Source organism: Odocoileus virginianus, chromosome 11 (genome assembly GCF_023699985.2).
Source record: "Odocoileus virginianus isolate 20LAN1187 ecotype Illinois chromosome 11, Ovbor_1.2, whole genome shotgun sequence".
Taxonomy (NCBI): Eukaryota; Metazoa; Chordata; class Mammalia; order Artiodactyla; family Cervidae; genus Odocoileus; species Odocoileus virginianus.
The window spans coordinates 21740612-21761958 of NC_069684.1; the positions used below are offsets into that span (position 1 = coordinate 21740612).

Sequence of the window (21347 nt, forward strand, 5' to 3'; positions counted from 1 at the left end):
CCAGACCCAGCATCAAATCCTCGTTTCTTCTGAAATACTCCCTTGGTTTGCCCCTCATTCTGGCTCACCCCAGTCCAATCCCCAGACCTCCAAGTTTTTATTGTTACTACAGCCCCCTGGCTAGTCATTTTTGCCTCTAGTTTCTCATTCATTCGAAGTCAGTCTACATTTCACCACCTGACTCATCTTCCTCAGCTGTTTTCATCCTGTATGCTATTTCCTGCCCAGTTTTAGCAAAGATTGATTACTAACTGTTGCTTCAAGCCTCAACAACCTAATCTGCTTCTTCAGAAGCCCATTCAATATGGCCCTACTTTATCTATGTAACTTTAATGCTCATTATTTTTCCAGTCACCACCTCTGTGTCATAGTATTAAACTCTTTAATGGCCTTCTTAGCTCCCATTACCTCTACTTTTGACCTTTCTGCCCCCACCAGGATACTCCACATTGTCCTAACTTCCTGGTCAGCTCCTAGAATTCTTCCAAACATAGCATGGCAACCCACTCCAGTTTGTTTGCCTGGAGAACCCCATAGACAGAGGAGCCTGGCGGGCTACAGCTCATGGGGTCACAAGGAGTTAGATACAACTGAGCAACTGAACATGAAGCTTCCTGAGACTTCTCTGGCCTCACTGATAACCCCTCTTCTTCAAACTCCTGTAACAAGTACTAATCGTGGCCATGTGATAAAGGACTGATTGGATACCCTGGAGTCAGACAGACCTGGGTATAAGTTCTGCCTCTTCTAGTGAGATCTTTGTGAGCATAGGCAGAGTAATGAAACTTTCTGTTGCTCAATTTTATCATCTTTAAAAGAGGGACAATTTCAGCACCAGCCACAAAGGTCAATATGGAGGACTGATCTCAGCATTAACCCTTACCTGGATATTTAAGAAAGCCAGTCATCCTTTCACGTTCTGCAAGATGTCTTGCTGCAGAGAACCATCCTTGCCACTTAGGAGTCACAGATGCCCTCGTTGTTTATCAATGACAAGTCCAGACACAGACCCTCGAAATTCCCATTCTTTGTCATATAAATGATTAGCTGAACTGCTGTCATCACTGATCGATCAGAACAAAATGCTTGTTAATTGAATTTTGGCTAAGCTTCTTTCCTTCCTTCAGGCTCCTGAACTTTGGCCCACCTTCAGCCTGAGCCAGTATACAGCCCCTCCTGAGAATGGACTGGTCTCATACCACCTCCCTACTTGTGGTTCTTTTTAGCTTTGTTTACTTTTCTCTATAAAAGAAAAACTCTTTTTTCCCCCCTAATTTCAAGTTGTTGGAAAATCTTATCAGAGCCTGCCAATTGTAATCATCCCCCTCTATTATGACAGTCATGTCTTGCATGTCTCCCCCAGCCATGTCTTCTTCTTGTTCAGTCACCCAGCCATGTCCAACAATATTTTGTTACCCCACAGACTGCAGCACTCGAGGCTTCCCTGTCCTTCACTAGCTCCTGAAGTTTGCTCAAACTCATGTCTATTGAGTCACTGAGCCATCCAACCATCTCATCCTCTGTCACCCCCTTCTCCTGCCTTCAATCCTTCCCAGCATCAGGGTCTTTTCCAAAGAGTCCACTCTTTGCCTCAGGTGGCAAGTTGAAGCTTCAGCTTTAGCATCAGTCCTTCCAATGTATGTTCAGAGTTGATTTCCTTTAGGATTGACTGGTTTGATCTCCTTGCAGTTCAAGGGACTCTCAAGAGTCTTCTCCAACACCACAGTTCAAAAGCATCAATTCTTTAGCCCTCAGCCTTCTTTATGATCCATCTCTTACATCTGTAAATGGGGAAAAACCACAGACTTGACTAGGTAGACCTTTGTTGGCAAAGTGATGTCTCTGCTATTTAATACACTGTTTAGGTTTGTCATAGCTTCTCTTCCAAGGAGCAAGCATATTTTAATTTCATGGCTGCAGTCACCATCTGCAGTGATTTTGGAGCCCAAGAAAATAAAGTCTGTCACTGTTTCCACTTTTCCCCCATCTATTTGCCATGAAGTGATGGGACCAGATGCCATGATCTTAGTGTTTTGAATATTGAGTTTTAAGCAAGTTTTTTTCACTCTCCTCTTTCACTTTCTTCAGGAGGCTCTTTAGTTCCTCTCACTTTTTACCATTTGAGTGGTATCATCTGCATATTTGAGATGGTTGATATTTCTCCTGGCAATCTTGATTCCAGCTTGTGCTTAATCCATCCCAGCATCTGCCTACAGTGCAGGAGACCTGGGCTCTATCCCTGGGTTGGGAAGATCCCCCAGAGAAGGGAATGGCTACCCACTCCAGTTTCTTCCCTGGAGCACTCCATAGACAGAGGAACCTGGCAGGTTACAGTCAATGGATTCACAAAGAGTCGAACCAACTGAGCGACTAACACTTCTACTTTTTTTAAGTACGAAATGGCAACCTACTCTAGTATTCTTCCATGGAAAATTCCATGGACAGAGGAGCCTGGCAGGCTATAGTCTCTGAGGTCATAAAGAGTTGGACTCGACCGAGCATGCACAGACACAACACATAGTCAAAGACTTTAGCGTAGACATGTCTTGCAATAGTCTTTTTGAATAAGGCATGCCCTACTTAGTCTAGATTTGCTTTTTGCTTGACAGGATACATGTAGAGTGTTCTAGAGAGTGCCACGATGTATAATAGGGAGTAGCTCTGTTATCAGCCTTATGTTTTCTTATCTTGATAGTCCAGGTAGAATTGCAAATTATTTGAGGTCAGTCTCATACTTTAGAGCTCCCCATAGTACCTAGCACAGTCCTTGGCACATAACACATATTTAATAGCTGTAGTGCAAGCGCTCAATTGTGTCTAACTCTTTGTAATGCTATGGCCAGACTGTAGCCCACCAGGCTCCTCTGTCCATGGGATATCCCAGGCAAGAATACTGGAGTGGGTTTCTATTTCCTCCTCCAGGGGATCTTCCCAACTCAAGGATCAAACCCACATCTCCTGTGTCCATCGTAGGCCTATTCTTTACTGATGAGCTACTGGGGAGGCCCCAATAGACATAGACTGGCTGGCTGATGAACTTGCCAGTGTCACATGGGAAATCCAGTGTGATCCTACATTTGTGAACAACTCTACAGACAGTCTAAAGGATACTTGACCTATGTTCAGAAAAAGAAGGTGACCAAAGAAGGATTGACACCACCTGCAGTCATCTTAACAGGTGATAAGAGACTGTGGTAACTCCTGTTTCCCTTCCATCTTCTCTAGCTCATAAAATTGCCTCAAAACAGTAGACAGCAAAGAAGACTTGTAAGAGAAAATCATTGCTGACAATGGTGAGGAGAGAAAGAAAGGAGCTAGCAACTCGGAGAGAACTGTGTCTCTAAGCTTACCATCACCTGCAGGGTCAAGCGATACCTTCTGTTTGTGGCTCTGGGTAACCATGGGGAGGAGTGGAAGTGGGGAGGTTGGAACAAATGCTAGAAGGCTGTTCTCTTTTCTTCATGTATGGGAGGATATTATATTCTGGACAGTAGAAGTTATTAAATATTATACCTGTGTCCTGCATGACTTGTGGAAAGAGAGATGGTGGTGATAACAGAGGTTTAAAATGAGTTTACTCTGAGTAAGCCATGTTAGCAAACCTTATATTTGTTGTTTAAAGTGTTTTTAGATGAACTAAATGCCCCTGGCAAAAGAAAACCTGTTCATTTCACCTTTCCCATGATTTCCTTACCATTACTGGGAGACAGTATGGCCTGGTGGTTAAAAGCAAGATCTTTGAAACCTATATAACCTCAGTTCTCTAAGCTTCACTTTGGATAGCTAGAAAAATATCCTTACCCCTCACAGAGCAAGGTGTAAGGATTCAATGAGATCAAGTATATCAAAGCATTGTATTTATAGTAAGGATTCCGTAGATCAGAGGTCAACAAATATGTCCTGCTCCCTGTGATTGGATGATCCACAAACTAAGAATGGTTTCTGCCTCTTTAAATGAATGGGAAATAATAATAAAAATCAAAATAATATTTTATGACATGAACATTCTATAAAACTTAAATTTCAGTATCCATAAATAATGTCTTATTGGAACAGAGCCATGAACATTCATTTACATATTGTCTGTGACTGCTTTCACACTCAAAGGCATAGTTGTGTAGCCTGCAAAGCCTAAAATATTTACTATCTGGCCCTTTGCAGGAAAAAAAAATTTCCAATTCCTGCCATAAATGGTAGCTCTTGTTATTAAGGATGCTGTCATTCCTCAAGGGGCTTCCCTGGTAGCTCAAGTGGTAAAGAACCCACCTGCCAATGCAGGAAATGCATGTTCAATCCCTGGGTCAGGAAGATCCCCTGGAGAAGGAAATGGCAACTCACTTCAGTATTCTTGCCTGGGGAATCCCATGGACAGAGGAGTCAGGTTGGTTACAATCCATGGGGTCCCAAAAAAGTTGGCCACAACTGAGCAACTAAACAATAACAGCATCCCTCAAGGCCAAGCCCAACAGCCTCCTCCTCAGTGAAGCCTCTTCTTAACTAACTGTCCTGATATCATCTGGTCCTTGTTTGATCCTCTAAAAAAACAGCACTTAAATTCTGTATGTCTATCTTATCTCCTCTATAACATAGTACATCCTTTGAATGTAGGGATTACACATAATTCATTTTGGTATATTCAGAAGACCTGCACAGTACCTTGTAAATAGACATTCAGTAACTTAGTATTTGCCCTATTGAACTGAGTTCCAGTGTGGGTCTTCTGACTTTTGCCTGATGTCAGCCAACATTTTGATGAAAGGAAAGTCTGGGAGGCTGAAGACAGAAGCGTAAGAAGGGACTAAAAAGATTTGTGCTCAAAAAAATTAAGTAATGGTAACAACCTTGAAATGAGTACATAGCACTGTACACACAGAATTTCAGCACTGGTTACTTGTTGACAGTATTCATTTCCTACTATTTCTGAAAGTGCAAAATTAGATGTGCCTCGGGGACTTTGAGAAATTAAAGACGAATTTTGTTTCCTACCATTTTAAAAGGGTCCTATTCTCTCAGCTTTCTTGACACCCTTTAAGTTCCTGGTATTGGGAGAAAGATTTTATTTTGTTAGTGTGTGTGTGTGTGTGTGTGTGTGTGCGCGCACACATGTACATTCTTAAGGGCAGATGTTTGTTCCATTTTGCTCCTTTTTTTGTTTGGCACTAGACTAGAATAAAGACAAATATCTGAATTATCTTCCAGTAGACTTGTTACTGTAGGAATGAAAATTAAATACAAGAGCCTATAGTTGCAAGCTTTAGAAACAGACAGAATTCATGATTTAATATATCTGAAGTGGCTTATCTTCTGTATTTCGCTGTAGGTTTTTGATTCCAGATTGATACAAGGGAAAGATACCCCTGGGATCTTGCTGATACCTAAGAGGGATTTGCTTTTTCTCTCTTCCATGAAAATAAAAAGAATCTAAAAATCCTAGTGCTCTTTTAGTACTAACACCTAAGTATTGTAAAAAGTTATCTAACACATAGAGTGGAGGTCCTTCAGTATTGCCATTTATAAAGCACCCACTCCATGTAAGCACCATTTGAATAGCATTGCATTTCAGGGAGAAATATTTTGTAACTAGAAAGGCTGGCTTGGGAGATCAAAATTTCATCTATTTCACTAGTGTTGCATCTTTATTTGAAGCAGTTAAAGCTCAACATGTACAACACCTCATGTGAAGAGCCAACTGGTTGGAAAAGACACTGAGGCTGGGAAAGATTGAAGGCAAAAGGAGAAGAGGGTAACAGAGTATGCATGGTTAGATAGCATCACCAACTCAATGGACATGAGTCTGAGCAAACTCCAGGAGATAGTGAAGGACAGGAGAGCCTGGTATGCCACAGTCTATGGGTTGCAAAGAGTTGGACACGACTTAACGACTGTACAACAACAATGGTCAACAGCATCTTTTCTACCCATTTCCCCTAATACTAACTAAAGAATCACTCAACTCCCAGAGAAGTTGGTTGCAGCCTTGAGGGTCCCCTTGGGACCATAGTGATCGTGTCACTCTGAATAAGCTTGCTATCAACAGCAAGGATGCCTGAGAGATGAGCAGCCACATCTTTTGATCAATGTCATGCATCAGACCTGTATGTGGAAGCACATTGTCATAAACTAATTATAAATTTAATGGCATCTATTCCTTCCCTCTTTCCCATCCCACTGGGCTCTTAGGCACTTTGTGACTCCAGTCCTGAAGCAGTAACTCAGACATATTCATTCTCTGCTCCCTTCTGCCAGCTCAGTAATGTCAGAGGTCTGGACTAAGTCATTTTGGGATGCAGGTACTGGAGCCCTTCCTTGATCCTAGTATTATTTTCCCACAATGTGGGGAACTTCTGATTCCTTTACTGTCTAGGAACTGGCCTTATAGCCACCTTGGTGGGTTAAGTTCCTGCAGACTTGAAGCCTGCTGTGTGTGCATGCGTGCTAAGTCACTTCAGTTGTGTTGGACTCTTTGCGACCCTATGGACTGCAGCCTGCCAAGATCCTCTGTCCATACTACTGGAGTGGGTTGCCATGCTCTTCTCTAGGTGATCTACCTAACCCATGGATGGAACCCGTGTCTCTTACATCTACCTGCATTGGCAGGTGGTGTTTTTTTTTTTTACCACTAGTGCCACCTGGGAAGCCCTTGAAGTCTGCTGGTTTAGTGCCTATTACTGGTTATTCTTTTGAGTATTCTTCTGCCATCTCTAGCCCATGAAGATTCTTGGTTGTTTGTGGGGGGTTTTGAGCATCAATTTTTAAGACATCATTATGTATTTATTGAGTACCTATTGGATGCTAAGACTGTGCTGGGCAATGGAGTTATGATGGTGAATACTGGCTGCCAGTGAAAGCTAAGATACCAGAGGCCATGCTAAGGGTTCTACATGAACTATCACATTTAATCCCAGACAATTCTATTAGATAAATTCTGTTATAAATCCATTTTACAGATCAGGAAACTTCAGCCCAAAGAGGTTAAGTCTTAGAAGTCTCAGAGTTCTGAATCTGAACCCAAACATAAAAGCCCCATTCATCAGATAAGGATTCTGGGTGAATGTGGATCTTTGCCAGTTGAGGTGGGGGCCTGGGATAAGACATGCTCACAGCACCTCCCTCTGCTGCTTACTCTGAGACCAGAAGGGCTACTGCACCTGTCTCTGGCCTCTCCCTTCATTTCCAGGACCAGGCACATGCTTTCCCATTTTGAGAGGTAGTCCATCCTCAAGGGTCCCAGAGACTCTGGCCTCTTCATAGACCATGTCCTCATACACCACTGGGTCTGGGACTTTCTGCTGGCACTAGCTGGGTGGGCCATGGCTAGCTAGCTGGCTGGCTATTTGGGGCTGTGACTATTGCTGCTCCCTAGCAGTCATTGCCCAGTAGTTTCTTTACTGAAAAAGAAAAACTCTGTGTGTGTGTGTGTGTGTGTGTGTATGAGAGAGAGTGAGACATTAAAGAAGACCTTGGCTTTAACGATCGAAGTTACAAGATGGCCATCTGTACTGGTTATCATAACTGCCAGCTGGGCCCTGCTACACAAGTAACAACTTCCCTTTGGCAGTGCCCTAGAAGTACATTTTAACATTTGTAATTGTTTTAGTATCTATTATTATTACAAGAATTCAGGGAAGTAACTTGCACTGTGATTTTATGTTACTTCCCTTGGTTGGATATAATGATGAAGTTTTCCTTATGGCGCTTGAATGAGATGAGGTAACAGTGGAATTTATTAATATATATGTACCTCCTAACTACTATCTGAAGGACAGTATTAGATTTGGCTTCTACAATTGCCCCTCAATCTGTCACCCCCTTGAATGGAACTGTCTGCATAGATGTTGCCTCCTTTTCACTTTCCTTGACGTCCTTTCTTTATGAGATGAACATGTGTGTTTGAGTAGATCTATTTTTGGTCAAGAGTTTAAAAGTTTTCCGACCTTCATTATTGTACATCTAAAGTAAGACTGACCACTTGGTTCTTTTTGTCTAGCAAAACCCAGGATGCAAAGTGACTATAGATGTCCAGTTGGAATCTACTCCTTGTGGCAATAGTCTTCCTAGGGCCAGCACGGGATCCTATTGGCTGGGGAGCATGCTTGGTTACTTTTGGAAAAGTTCAGGCATAACCAAGCATGCTCCCCAGCCAATAGGACCCCGTGCTGGGGTCTGAATCAGTAGCTTTCAAATTAGGCTGCTTGTACCCTGGAGCTCTGAGTAGATGCTTGAATGACTCCATAAACAATGGAGCTGTTTATTTTTACCAAATAGTAACAATGTTAACTGCCTAAGCAGTCTTATTCCTGACTTTTATCTCTTTTACATATTTGGATTAGTTGTAGAATTTTTAAAAAGTGTTCTGACAATATTTATAAAATAAATTACTCTTGGTGACCTCCAACATGTTATCTGAAGACTGCTGTGTTATCTGAAGTGAAGTCACTCAGTCATGTCAGACTCTTTGCAACCCCATCAACTGTAGCCTACCAGGATTCTCCATCCATGGGATTTTTCCAGGCAAGAGTACTGGAGTGGGTTGCCATTTCCTTCTCCAGAGGATCTTCCCAACCCAGGGATCGAACCCAGGTCTCCCGCATTGTAGGCAGATGCTTTACGGTCTGAACCACCAGGGAAGTGTTATCTGAAGTCAGAATCTGTTGGTGTGCCTGATACCATGCATATTCCCAGCTCCACCCCACTGATGTAAGGCAACACTGAGAAGATCAGGTCACAGAATAATAGCCATTTAACATTTGGCTGGTAAAAGGAACGTGGAACTCACTCTTCTGAAATGCCTCTCCCCCGCTGAGAAGTCCCTGACAAGCGGCTCTCTAGGTGTCACAAGAACCCCACTGCCAGCCACTGCTTGTCATCTCCAAGGCTGCCCATCCTGAATCAGTTATAGATTAATATAAAAATTGTCCCTGAAGTAATGAAGAGGCTTCCTTTCACCTCCCCACCCCAAGAGTGGGTTTCAAAGCTTCCTCCTAGGTATGCCCAGAGCCTGTCTATGCTGCCTCTAATATTACCCCCCACCCCTGTCATATCATTGTCTCCTTTCCTATCCACTCCCCTCACCATGCACCTGGAAGATGACCTTCTTCTTTTTTCTTATTTATCTGTGTATATTAGCACTGAGTACTGTACCTGACACATTATTGTTGTTTAGCGGTGAAGCCATTTCTGACTCTTATCAACTCCATGGACTGTAAGCATGCCAAGGCTCCTCTGTCCATGGGATTCTCCAGGCAGAAATACTGGAGTGGGTTGCCATTTCCTTCTCCAGGAGATCTTCCCCACCCAGAGATCGAACCCGAGTCTCCTGCATTGGCAGGTGGATTCCTTCCTGCTGAGCCACCACCTCACACATAGTAGCGCTCAATGAAAATTTCTGGTTCAGTCAACTCATCTCCCTCTCATTTAATAAGAACACCCACTCTGGATCTTCATTTTGCCCTCCGAGGTGTACAGAATTCATGCGATCCCTCTTCCACATGACAACGCTTCACATATTTACAGAGAGCGCTGCTAAGCCTGCTTCTAAGTCTCCTTGTATATGTTCTAACTCCCTCAATTCCTTCAGCCATTGCCCTTAAGACGCTGTCTCCAGGTTCCCCAAAATCCTGACTGCCCGGCCTTTGTCCTAGTCTCACTTGGGTCACTCAGTCCTGGACCAGCTCGTGGCATGTGGCCTGACAAGACACTGTTTCTCTCCATCATATTGGTCACCACACTGTCTTAATAAAATGTAAGATTTTATTGACAGGCTTAGCAGTCATGCTCCACTCATTGCCAGCCTCTTCATCTTGTAACCTTTGCTTTCCCATGATTTTCCACAATTTAGAAACTGTTTTGCAACCAGGCTGAGTCTCTGAGTGTGCCCCACAAACCAGTGTGGGTTGCAGCTCTGGGTGAAACCAAGGATTATAATAAGAGTTTCATTAAGTTTGGACGGGCAGCTGCAGAAACCAGAGAGTCTGAGAAGAGAGGGCATGGGTCACTGAGAGGTGAAAAGAACCCGGTCCACTCAGTGCATTTTAAACTCAAGAGGACCAAGAGGTGAGGGACTTGTGTGGAATCCAAAATCACCACCAGGAGCCACAGTCTATTTGAGCTGGTGGCTCCATTGGGCAGGAAAGCAGCATAAATTTCAGTGAGGCAAAGCTAAGTGGTAACAGACTTTAAGTTCTGTCATATATAGTTAATTTGCAGAATAAATTGGTCAGGGCAGCAAAAGGTTTTAACATCCAAATTCATTTGCAAAACAGAAGCTAGATGAGTATCAAGAGGAAAATGGAGACAGTTACAACATTCCCTCGCCGGATGGAGTAGTATTATTATTGAATAATATTTTTATTAAACATTTCTAGACCATTTGGTAAAGATATTTATAAGCGAGGCCTTGCAGCATCTCAGCTGGGCACTGAATCTCTCGCTGTGGAACCACACAAGCCCCAAGGCCTCCCACCTTCATGGAACTCAGGTTGGCATCCTGGACACATGTACACACACACACAGTGTACACGATGTCCTGCTGAGTCTTTGTAATCTGGAGGTAAGGCAAGAAATGGTCATGCGTCAGTTTTACCCATTTCAGAATTGTCACGGGGTGTCCCAGATTGTGCTCCTGTTGTCAGGTTTGAAGCCAGAAATCAAAGAGGTGACGGAGGCAGAAGCTGGAGCTGATAGGACAGGAAATGGAATAATAGAGTCACAAAGACAGTGTCATTGGGCTGATGGTTAACGTAAAGCGAAGGGGACTCATGGGCGCCCCCTAGCTGAGAAATAATGCCGCGTGGCGGGCAGAAGGAAGAAGCATCATTTAATCTCACTCTGCGGATACAGCCGGAAGTTGAGAGAGGCCCAGGGGAGCCCTCCACGTTAGCAAAGCCCGAAGCTAGTTCCGGGAGCGCCCTTTCGTCTACACCCTCTCTGTCTTCGTTGCCTCCCTCTCCCTGTCCCAGGACTATTCCCCTGCGTTTTCCTGGCTCCTTCTTGGGGAGGACCAGGAAAGAGGAATGGCTCCTGCTCCGGAGTGGTCTAGGGGTGCACACTTGGCTTCTCAGCTCAGCCTCCCAGACAGGGAAACAAGACTAGGAAAGTAAAATAAAACCTTAATTTCCAGGCAAGGGCACGGGAGACTCCTGGCGGCCCGCTGAGCATGCCCACTCACTCACGTGGGCTTCCTGCTAATGGAGATTTGAAAATAAGTAATCCCGCAGGTGTTCCTCATTTTCACCTCTCTCCCAGCCTCGTCCTCTCTCCCCCTCCTTCCTCCCATGCTGCTCTGTCTGTAGCGAATCAGCAGGGATAATCCAGCGCAGCTCTGTGCATCCAGAAGGCTGTGACTCTGAATCTCTATGTCAGGTTTATTTTGATGTTGACAAGAAGATGAACACAGCTGAGGCTGGGCCGGGGATGCTGATGGAGCCAGAAACTTCTCCCCTCTTCCTGTGGCCAGTTGTCCTGGGCAGAAGTGCAGAGGATGGATGGCCAGCTCCCAAGTGGCCAGCTAATGAAACGTCACTGGCCACCGATCAGGGGAGGGCTGACTGTCGGTGTCACAGTGTTAATGGCTATGGATGCTCCAATGGGTTGAATACTGTCTCCCCCCAAATCCATGCTCCTCTGGAAGCTCAGAATATGACCTTATTTGGAAATAGGGTCTTTGCTGATGTAATTCAGTTAAGTTGAGGTTATCCTAGATTAAGGGTGGGTGTGGTGTCTTTGTAAGAGGAGGGAGAGGGAGATTTGGGAAAGACGCACAGAGAAGATGGCCTGGTGACACCCAAGGACGAAACTGGAATGATGCAGCTCTACGCCCAGAAACACCAAGGATTGCCGGGAGCCACTGGGAGCTAGAAGAGGCAGGAAGCATCCTCCCCTAGAGCCTTCAGAGGGCGTGCAGCCGTGCCGACACCTTGGCTTGGGACTTTCAACCCCCAGAACTGGAGAAATAAATTTTTGTTGTTATAAGCCAATCATGTGATGTCATTTATTATGGCAGCTTTAGGAAACAGAAAGGGAAAGATTTGATGTGAACAAAAAGCTTGGTGATCCACTTAGTCACATGAAAGGCATTTAGTGAATAAAGAAATGAGACTCAACAGGCAAATATAAAACCAGGATCCTACAAACATCACAAATGTGGGTGTCAGTGCACACAGAACTGTATCGGTTTGCGATAGGGAAAACCTACAGAGTACCAGGTGCTGGCCTCTAGGGTTGCAGGGAGGAGCAGGTCCCACCCTGGAAGCAAGTAGGATGGACAGGACATAACACCAAACTCAGTCTGATTCAGGGTGGTAGGTACCCCCTCTGGACCCTGGCACAAGTTCCAGCGGAATGACTTCTATTAGGGGCGATGGGAGCAGAGTGGCATCAGTATATACATGGGGAAGGATGGAAGAGTGAAAGGAAGGGAGGGAGGGAGCAAGGAAGGAAGGAAGGAACAGAAAGCAAAAGGGAAAGACATTTTTAGAGAGTGTGGGGACAACCACAGTCTCAGCTGGTCTCCCATGGCCCACAGACACTCATTAGTTTCTGGACAACCTCTGTGAGCCACCTAGGCTGCCTGGCCTGGCCTTTAGGATGAATCTTAACGAGGCTTTGGGTGGCAGCCTTGAGGAACTGCAGGCAGTCAGAGAGCTTAAATGCCTTTGCTTCTTCCCATCCCTGTGTGTTTGTTGAATGCTTATCAAGGGCGGGGGATTGGGTGAGAAGCACCTTCTTGCCCACTGGGGACTAGCAACCTAGTAATTAAAACGGCTCATTTCTGTGGTCAGAGCTTTAGGGCTTCCCAGGAATTTTTGGATTCTGTTTTTGTTCCTCTTGAGATATATGGGCTGTTTAGAGATGCATCTTCAGGCATCTTTAAAGTGTTGGTTGCATCACTGGGCTGCATTCATGTTTTCCTTTTCACACTAAGTTGAAGATTAAAAAGAGGTCACTTTTTTTTTTTTTAAGTACTTGGAGACACTGCTAGACAAAGGTTAGTTGGGGTTTTTATTGATCCCTTGGTAGATGCTGCTATCCTGCTATTTCTTGGACTCAGCCTCTCATTCCAAATGGAATATCACTATGACTGACCAGAAAAGAGGCTGACGGAGGCTTTGGCCAGCTTGTCAGTTTATTAAGAAATTAAACCTGTTCCCACGTCAAAGGTGACTTTGACGAGGCATTGCAGCTATCCTCAAACTTACAGTTTCACGTGAACCAGGAGCCTCAACCAGGAAGTTATTTGTTTGATGACATTCTTATTAAGACGGGGGCGATATTCAAGAAATGTAACTTTATGTTATTGATCAGCTTTTTAAGAGCCTTTTGGGGACTAGATACCATTTTCTTTCTGTCTCCTACAGCTTCCAAATCTGCATGGTCATAATTGATGAACAAAATCAGCACCTGGAGGCGCCTTGGGGAAAGGTTTAATTCTGTTTCGTAGGCAATTCTTCATGAGGGAATTGGAAAACTGCATTTTTAGAGAAGAAAAAATGTCAACAAGGATTGAAGGAAAACTGAGGATTTTCTGGCTAAGTACCAGTTTAAGCAAAAAAAAAAAAAAAAAATCCAACATTTCTTCAACATCCCCATTAATGGGGCTTTGCTGAGGTGCCCAGTGGGTATTTGATGACACCTGACTGTTACTCTGGATTTTACCATACCCAGACATGCAAAGACCATCTGCTCTTTCCAGAAGCTTTCTGAAGGAATAACAAAGAACTAGAACTGATGTGTACAGTAACTTTAGTTTTATTGTTGTTGTTGTTCTACATCACATCCCTGCATCTCATTTATTTTCTATTTAATAGTTGGTACCTCTTCATGTAACTTTAATTTTAGAATACAAAGGATATATCCTGACAAAGGATATTTGTTTGTTAATCATGGATTGATTTGTAAGACAGGACAAGAGTGTACATTCTCTGGAACTGGGACTGTTTCTGATAGTTTGATAGTTGTCTAGTATTTAATCCCAAAAGAAGGTTCTGCTTCCTCTGAGCTAATGGGTAGTGATGGATGATTGGCAGGAGAGGTGAATGGGCTCCTGTGTGCAGGCTGAGGTTGAACAGAGCAGAAAAAGTGAAGAAGACGTGGTTTTCATGCTTCATCTCTGTGACCATCCTTGGGGTCCAGAATGCCTCTCTCTGTGTCTTGTTTGCTGGTGAAGTGGTCCATGTGATGAATCCCGATACAATGCTATCGCTCAGCTCTCAGAACTGCCCAGAACCCACACAAAACGATGTGACGTCAGTGGCCACAACTTTCTCAAATTTTCAAGTCACGGGAGAACCACTGTCTCCTCTTCAGCACCACCCTTGGCTACTCCCTTTCCTAAGTGTAAATCCTTAAATCCCAAGGTGATTTACCCAATGCACATTAGTGACCTTTGAGCTACATGTGTATGCTTTAAAGTTTGCAGAATGTATTTTTGCAATATTATTTCATATCTTTGCAACTAGGTTATCTCTGGCCAATTTCTGTTTGTACATGAAAGGAAAGTAGTGGAACTTACTCAGAACTGATGTCTCTCTTCCTTGAAGGAAACTAGAAAATCTCAAAGGAACCTAGGAAGGTACAGGGAAAAGTGACATTAAACTCAGCCTGTCTAGTTAGTACCTGCGGAACGCAGAGAGCAGGTTCTTTGTATATAAGCCATTTAAATGATTTATTAATTGGACAGACATTTGTAGCATCCCATAAATATTTGTTTAATGAATTGTTGAATGCATTAGTTACGTTACCTGTTAGACACTGTGGGATATTACAGTGGCAAAGAAGACTTAATTTCACCCTCCAAGGAGCCTAGCATTTGATGGTGTGGCTGGTGGCAGTGCAGGTAAGTAGACAGGCACTATAAATATCCTTCATTTTAGAGAGTCCTCACTATGTCCCATATCTGCTAAATTCTCTTCATGGATTTTATCCGTTGATCATTACCACGGCTTACGAAATCAGCTGTTATCATCTCTATTTTATGTATGAGAAGGCCCAGAAGCTGTCCTAAAGTTACACAGCTAACAAGTGGTAAGGTCAGAAATCAAACCCAGGCAGTCCAACTCAGACCTCACAGAGAAGTGGATGGCTTAGGGGAGCTAAAGGACATAGACTTGAGTTGGATTGGGCAAGCAAGGAGGAACCCACAAAGAATCCAGGATTTCTGGCTCCAGTGACAGAGAAGCTGATGTCCTTTGCTGAGGGAAGGCCCAAAGGAGGAGGAGGTTCTGGGGAAGGTATGGAGGCATGAGGACAGAAGCTTGGGACACGTTGAGTTTGGATGTTGAACATTCACATGGATTTTCAAGCAAGTATCTTAAGTTTCTGTTATACTTGGGGAAGCAATCATGGCTAGAGATGTAGCTTTGGCCGTGAGATGATAACTTTGTTCTTTTACTTGACAACTTAAAGCTTTAATAAGGGACTGGAGACATTTACAGATGCTTTGACTTTATTCTTTATGTTTGGCTTGTTTTCAAAATTTAAATTCATGGTTCATGACTTACTATGTTTACTCCTCCTTTCCCTCCATATATTATACATATATATATATATATCTCCATGGATATATGGATAGACATGGATAGAAAAATATGGACATGGAAATGGATATATGCACCTAAACTAGGGAAAGGACTTTCAAATATGAAGACACAATCCCTCTGCCCAAAGCACTCACTACCTGCTGTTGAGCTGTAGAGAGAAGTGGCCAAGTTATGCCCTACCCACTTGTCCCTGATTATTAATCCATCCTATTGTATTTTGTTCAAGTCTCAGTTCAGTTCAGTTGCTCACTCGTATCCGACTCTTTGTGACCCCATGAACTGCAGCACGCCAGGCTTCCTTGTCCTTCGCCATCTCCTGGAGTTTGCTCAAACTCATGCCCTTTGAATCGGTGATGCCATTCAACCATCTCATCCTCTTTTGCCCTCTTCTCCTCCTGCCCTCAATCTTTCCCAGCATCAGAGTCTTTTCAAGTGAGTTGGCTCTTCATATCAAGTGGCCAATTATTGGAGTTTCAGCTTCAGCATCAGTCCTTCCAATGAATATTTAGGGTTGATTTCCTTTAGGATTGACTGGTTTGATCTTTTTACTGTCCAAGGGACTCTTAAGAGTCTTTTCCAGCACCACAGTTCCAAAGCATCAATTCTTCAGTGCTCAGCCTTCTTTATGGCCCAGTTCTCTCACATCTGCACATTACTACTGGAAAAAACCATAGCTTTGGCATGGCAGGTCTAAGAGTTTACTTTAAGGCCATCCAGAGCAACTTGACTCTCTCAGTCTACAGACATAACTAAATGCTCTGAGAGGCTGATTTGAACCTGGGTATGTGGGCAGAAATGTGAATTCCGGTAATTTCAAGACTTCTGATGTGAACAGGTGGGCCAGGGTGGGGCTGATGGGGGTGGTACATGGGCATCAGGGTGTCAGCTTCAGGGTACAGTTCTCTGTGGCTGTGCTTCATTTACCCCATGTCAAGCCTTCTTTCCTGTGGGTCCTAAGCTGTCTCCAAAAGCTGGGATCTGATGAGTTTGCATTTGATTTTTTGCTGCCTAACGAACTGCCTCTGTAGTTCTAGCTGTGATGTCATTAGCATCTCATTGCCTTGGGCACCAACTCAGGAGAGAGATTCTTAGGCAGCCCCTGAATCCTACAGGAATTGTACCAATTTACTTCATAACAACTAATTCACCCTCATGACCTGTCAGTTTCCAGCAGCAAAGCAGACCCTGCCTGAGGATGGTCAGTCACTTTTATTATCATCCTCCTATGCTCCTGAGTCTAGGTGGGTCAATATGCACAGGCCTAAGGCCACAGGCACATCCTCAAAGAGATTGTGAACACTGAGGATGCCAATAATCTCATACCACGATATTCTATTGGGGAAAGTCATCCGCTGTGTGCTGTAGGATACAGATTTAGCCTAAAGCAAATGGCATTTATTTATAGCAAACTGTATTTGCAAAAATGCTTTGCAGTTTGGGGTTGTTAACGACTTTCCAGGTTGGCTGTTCTGCTTGTAAGAAAGCTAAGTGTGATGAGGACCCCAAAGCCTTCCCTGAGAGCAGAGGGGTAAATTTTGCAAATTGGGGTGAGTGGAGTGGGGGCACATGAGTAGTTTTAGTGAGAAGGCACCTTTGTCAGTTACAGTCTTTTAAGATCTTTGTCATTATTCACTCAGTTGTGTCTGACTCTTTGCGACCCCATGGACTGCAGCACGCCAGGGTTCCGGGTCCTTCACTATCTCCCAGAGTTTGCTCAAACTCATGTCCATTGAGTTGATGATGCCATCTGACCAAAACCTTAACTGTAACTTATTTATGTCCAGAAATTGTGTGTGTGTTGAAATAGACTATTCATTCTATTAAGAGACAATAGAATGTCTTGAATCACTAGAGCATCTCTACCCTTCTACCCGGGACCTAGAAGGTAGAAGAGGTACAAAGTAGGAAAAGACTGTAACTGGAGTGGGCAGTGGACGAAGGCAGGCACTGAGCCTTAAGGAAATACAGCAGTGTCTCCTCCCTCCACTTCCAGACCTCGCCACCGCCCACTCCAGCACCCAGGGTGGGGTTAAAAGCAGATGTCAAAGATCAAACTGTCCTGCCGCGTTTAGGATTCGAAACTTCTTCCGCTCACCACAGACATGATGGTTATTGGTGCTCTCTTTGGGCAAAGGGAGATTTATCTGGGCTTTCACCACCAGACTCCATCATTTTAAGGAGTATTTCCCAATTGTATCTTTAACAGTGCATGGAAAATGCATTTCCTTTTTGAAAAATCTCTCTCATACACACATCTCTATTCTTCGCTGGAGCCTGAATAGATGGCTTTGGGGAGTTAGCTGCTCGTTGCTTCTGTGTAAATCTCGCTCCTCTCCTGACAGCTCCATCCTGCGTGACGAGGGGACCAGAGGGGCAGTTCGTCTTGGCCTCCAGCAGGACCTGCTCTATATGGGCCTGAATATTTTCAGGAGAAGGAAAAGAACAGTTCTGATGAAACCAAGAGTTTGGTGGCCTCCCACCATCTTCCTCTGTAAACCGCTTCCTGTGCTTCTCTGTGTCCTAACCTTGCAACAATCCAGGGCTGAAGGATATCGAAGGGGATTAGTTGCATCTTGACTTTAATTGGGAAAGCCAGAAGACAGCAGCAAGAGGAACAACCCCTCAAATGTTTACAGCGCTTAACGCCTTAATGATGGAGCGTTGGAGGGCAGGGAGGCTGTCGCTCAGCTCCACTGTGTTTGAGGTGCAGCGCCCTCTAGTGGCCACATTTGTCTACTAGCTGGTGCACCCTAAGTGATGAATGGGCAGGGGTTATATGTTATGTATTGTGGCTTCCCTCAAAGTTCATTCAGTCAAGAATCTGTCTGCAAATGCAGGAGACCCAGGTTTAATTCCTGGGTCGGGAAGATCCCCTGGAGAAGGAAATGGCAACCCACTCCTGTATTCTTGCCTGGAGGATCCCATGGACAGAGGAGCCTGGCAGACTACAGCCCATGGGGTCTCAAGAGCTGGACACGACTTAGCGACTGAATCACCGCCATATGTCATATATATACGAATGTGTGTGTGGGATCTAGAGGGAATTTTGGGGTATTTGGGAATTAAAGGTGAGCAAAGAGAAATCTGATGCCATATTATTTTCCGCTTGAAGTAATTTATACTTCTTGTGAAGGATATTGAGGGGGATTTTAATTTTCCCTCTGAATTTTATTTTCATTATCTTGTGTTTCTCACAATTGTGCCTCTCACTGTATTTTTCTCCACATAAGTTTTATGGAGTTTCTTTTACTAAACTTTTTGTTATTTGATTGAATGGAAATTGTACCATCACATTTTTTTTTTTTAAGTAGCCAGGCATTACTTTTCCATAAGTATCTCTTCTGTCCAAAATGGCCATGATGAATTTATCACACCTTTCTTTTCCTTTCACTGAAGTCATTTTAGACTTTATATCACCATCTAGTGGTCATTTCATAGAAGTGCTTTTCCAAGCCTTTTGAATTACTTTCTCAACCAAAAGGTTGAGATGACATGTGGATGGATAATGAAATGCATGTGAGGGAGGGGCATAGGGCCAGCAGGAGACCCTCAGGCTCTCCAGCAAAGCTTGCACAGTGAAATGTTTTAAATCTTATCTTGGAAAGAAGCATGATCTCTTTACTGATTTTTTTTTTTTTTAATTCTTTTACTCTCTCAATGAATGAGGGCCTGCTTTTCTAGAAGTCACATCATGCATGGATGCAAAGCTCTCACCGCACCCCCCTTTTTGCAGCTCAGTTCACACAGCCTGTTGAAGAAGAATGGAAGCCTGGCCAAGGGGCTGGGTGGGGACTCCTGCCAGGTCCTGGCCACTTTATGAACACTCCCAGCCATGAGGTGGACTGAATTGCGTGAGCCTGAGTATCAGTCAAGATTTGCACATGGCTTGGAGTGACTTTGAGGTTAACTGCTGTGGGCTCCTGGGCCTTCCATTTGAGGCCATCATTCTTGGTTTTGGTGTGTGCAGTTACTTAGTTCTCTTATAACCTAGCAAGGGCTTGAGCTCAATCTCGGATCTGTTATTAAACAAAATGTGAGTGTGAAATAAATGATATTCCATATTTATAGTCTCTGAGTGAGTCTTTGTCTTTGCACAAAGAAGGAGTCTGGTGTCAATGGAGCTGCTGATAAAAAATGCCTTCTCTGCATAGTGATGATGCTCATGTGGGAAATGATAGTGCTGAAATACCTCTGGACTCTTCCAAATGGTCTTACATTACATCACAAACAAGGGGAATAGCAGCGCTCCCTGAACCCTGTAAGAGGGGACTTTTCTGTAATGGTATCACCTTCTGGAACCACTTTGTAGATCATTCCAAACAGTTCCCCTAAAGATCCAGTCCATCCAGGATGGCACCCAAAATGAGCCTGAGGAGTAGAAGGAATGCCTATTATATCTTCCCATGGTTTCCAAAAGCCCAGGTGTCCCCCTGAAATTTTTTCATGTTCAGGCATACAACTGTGCACAAAGGACCAGAGATCACCTAAGGAACCCAGAGTTTGTTTTGTCAGCAGATGCTACTTTCATCTTCCTTTAGACTTAATAACTTAAATGAAAAGTCATGAAGCCTTGGATAAGAAATACCTAGCAGTGCTTTCTTCTGTAGGGAGAAAACACTTCTTTTCTGGCAGGTATTTCTACTGTTTGTCACCAAATATAAATCAAGAGCCTCCCCAACTACCTTTTACTCATCAGTCAAGAGCAATACGGATCCATCTCTCAGGCTCTGGAGTACAACTCTTTTTGAAAAAGTCAAAATCCCCTCCCCATCTTCCATACATCAATTGATAATGAAGCAGAGGAAGTCCTATTCTTCCCTATGACTTAAAGGCTTTAGGATTCAGACCTCACAATATATATTAGCTGTGTCTTCTTGAGGCTCTTGGATTCACTCTCCGTCTGTAAAATGGGTGTGATGATAGAACTCATGCAGAGAGCTGTGGAAGAGGTTCAGGGAGGTCTTAAACAGCTCTCACTTGCATAGTTCAGACTTGATGAATCTTACTGCTAGTTATGATTAAAACCATAACGATGGTGATTTGACATGCACTAGTCATTGTGTTTTGTGTTTGAAAAATGGTTGGCTATTTATTTATTACACAATGCTAGGGGCAGGTATTATTGATACCTTCATTTTGGGATGAAGAGAGTGATTCATAGAATAATCACTGCTGTTATTGTTTATGTTATTGATGGGAGCCATAAAACCCGCACAGATACTGCAGAAGCATCCCTCTGAAATGATTCGTGGAGCTCATGACACTCAGAAAGAAAGGAAGAAAAAAAACTGTCTCACATTTGGAAGGACTATTTCCAACTCTGTAGTTTTCGGAGAGTATGGGTTCCCCAAACTGAGTGGGATGACAGCATCACATCCTTACCCCTCACAGACATTTTCTGACTTCTCAAGGACCTGACTCCAGCACTCAGGGGCCACGAGGCCATACAAGTCCCTGCTGTTTCCCTCCCTCACTGCTCCCTTTCATTCTGTGTCTGGCAGGCAACTCCCCATCCGACGAGTCAGAGGAGCGGGAAAGAGACCCCAAGGTGCTGACCTTCCCGGAGTACATCGCAAGCCTGTCAGAGTCTGGCACCAAGCGCGTGGCGGCCGGAGTCCGCATGGAGTGCCAGAGCAAGGGCCGATGCCCCTCGTCCTGCCCGCTGTGTCACGTGACATCCAGCCCTGACACCCCTGCCGAGCCAGTTCTGCTGGAGGTGACCAGAGCCGCCCCCATCTATGAGCTGGTGACCAACAACCAGACCCAGAGGGTAAGAGGCCTGGGACTGGTGGCTCAGGGTGGCATCAACAA

General features: G+C 44.1%; 1 protein-coding gene across 3 annotated transcripts in view; it reads left to right on the forward strand.

The window, feature by feature from the left end:
- ASTN1 (astrotactin 1) overlaps positions 1–21347 on the forward strand; it is a 349784-nt gene that overhangs the window by 282698 nt on the left and 45739 nt on the right. For all 3 annotated transcript variants that reach the window (XM_070474036.1, XM_070474037.1, XM_020879725.2), the window contains exon 17: positions 21038–21306. In XM_070474036.1, coding sequence (XP_070330137.1) covers positions 21038–21306 — 269 coding nt within the window. The remainder of the gene's footprint in view (positions 1–21037; positions 21307–21347) is intronic.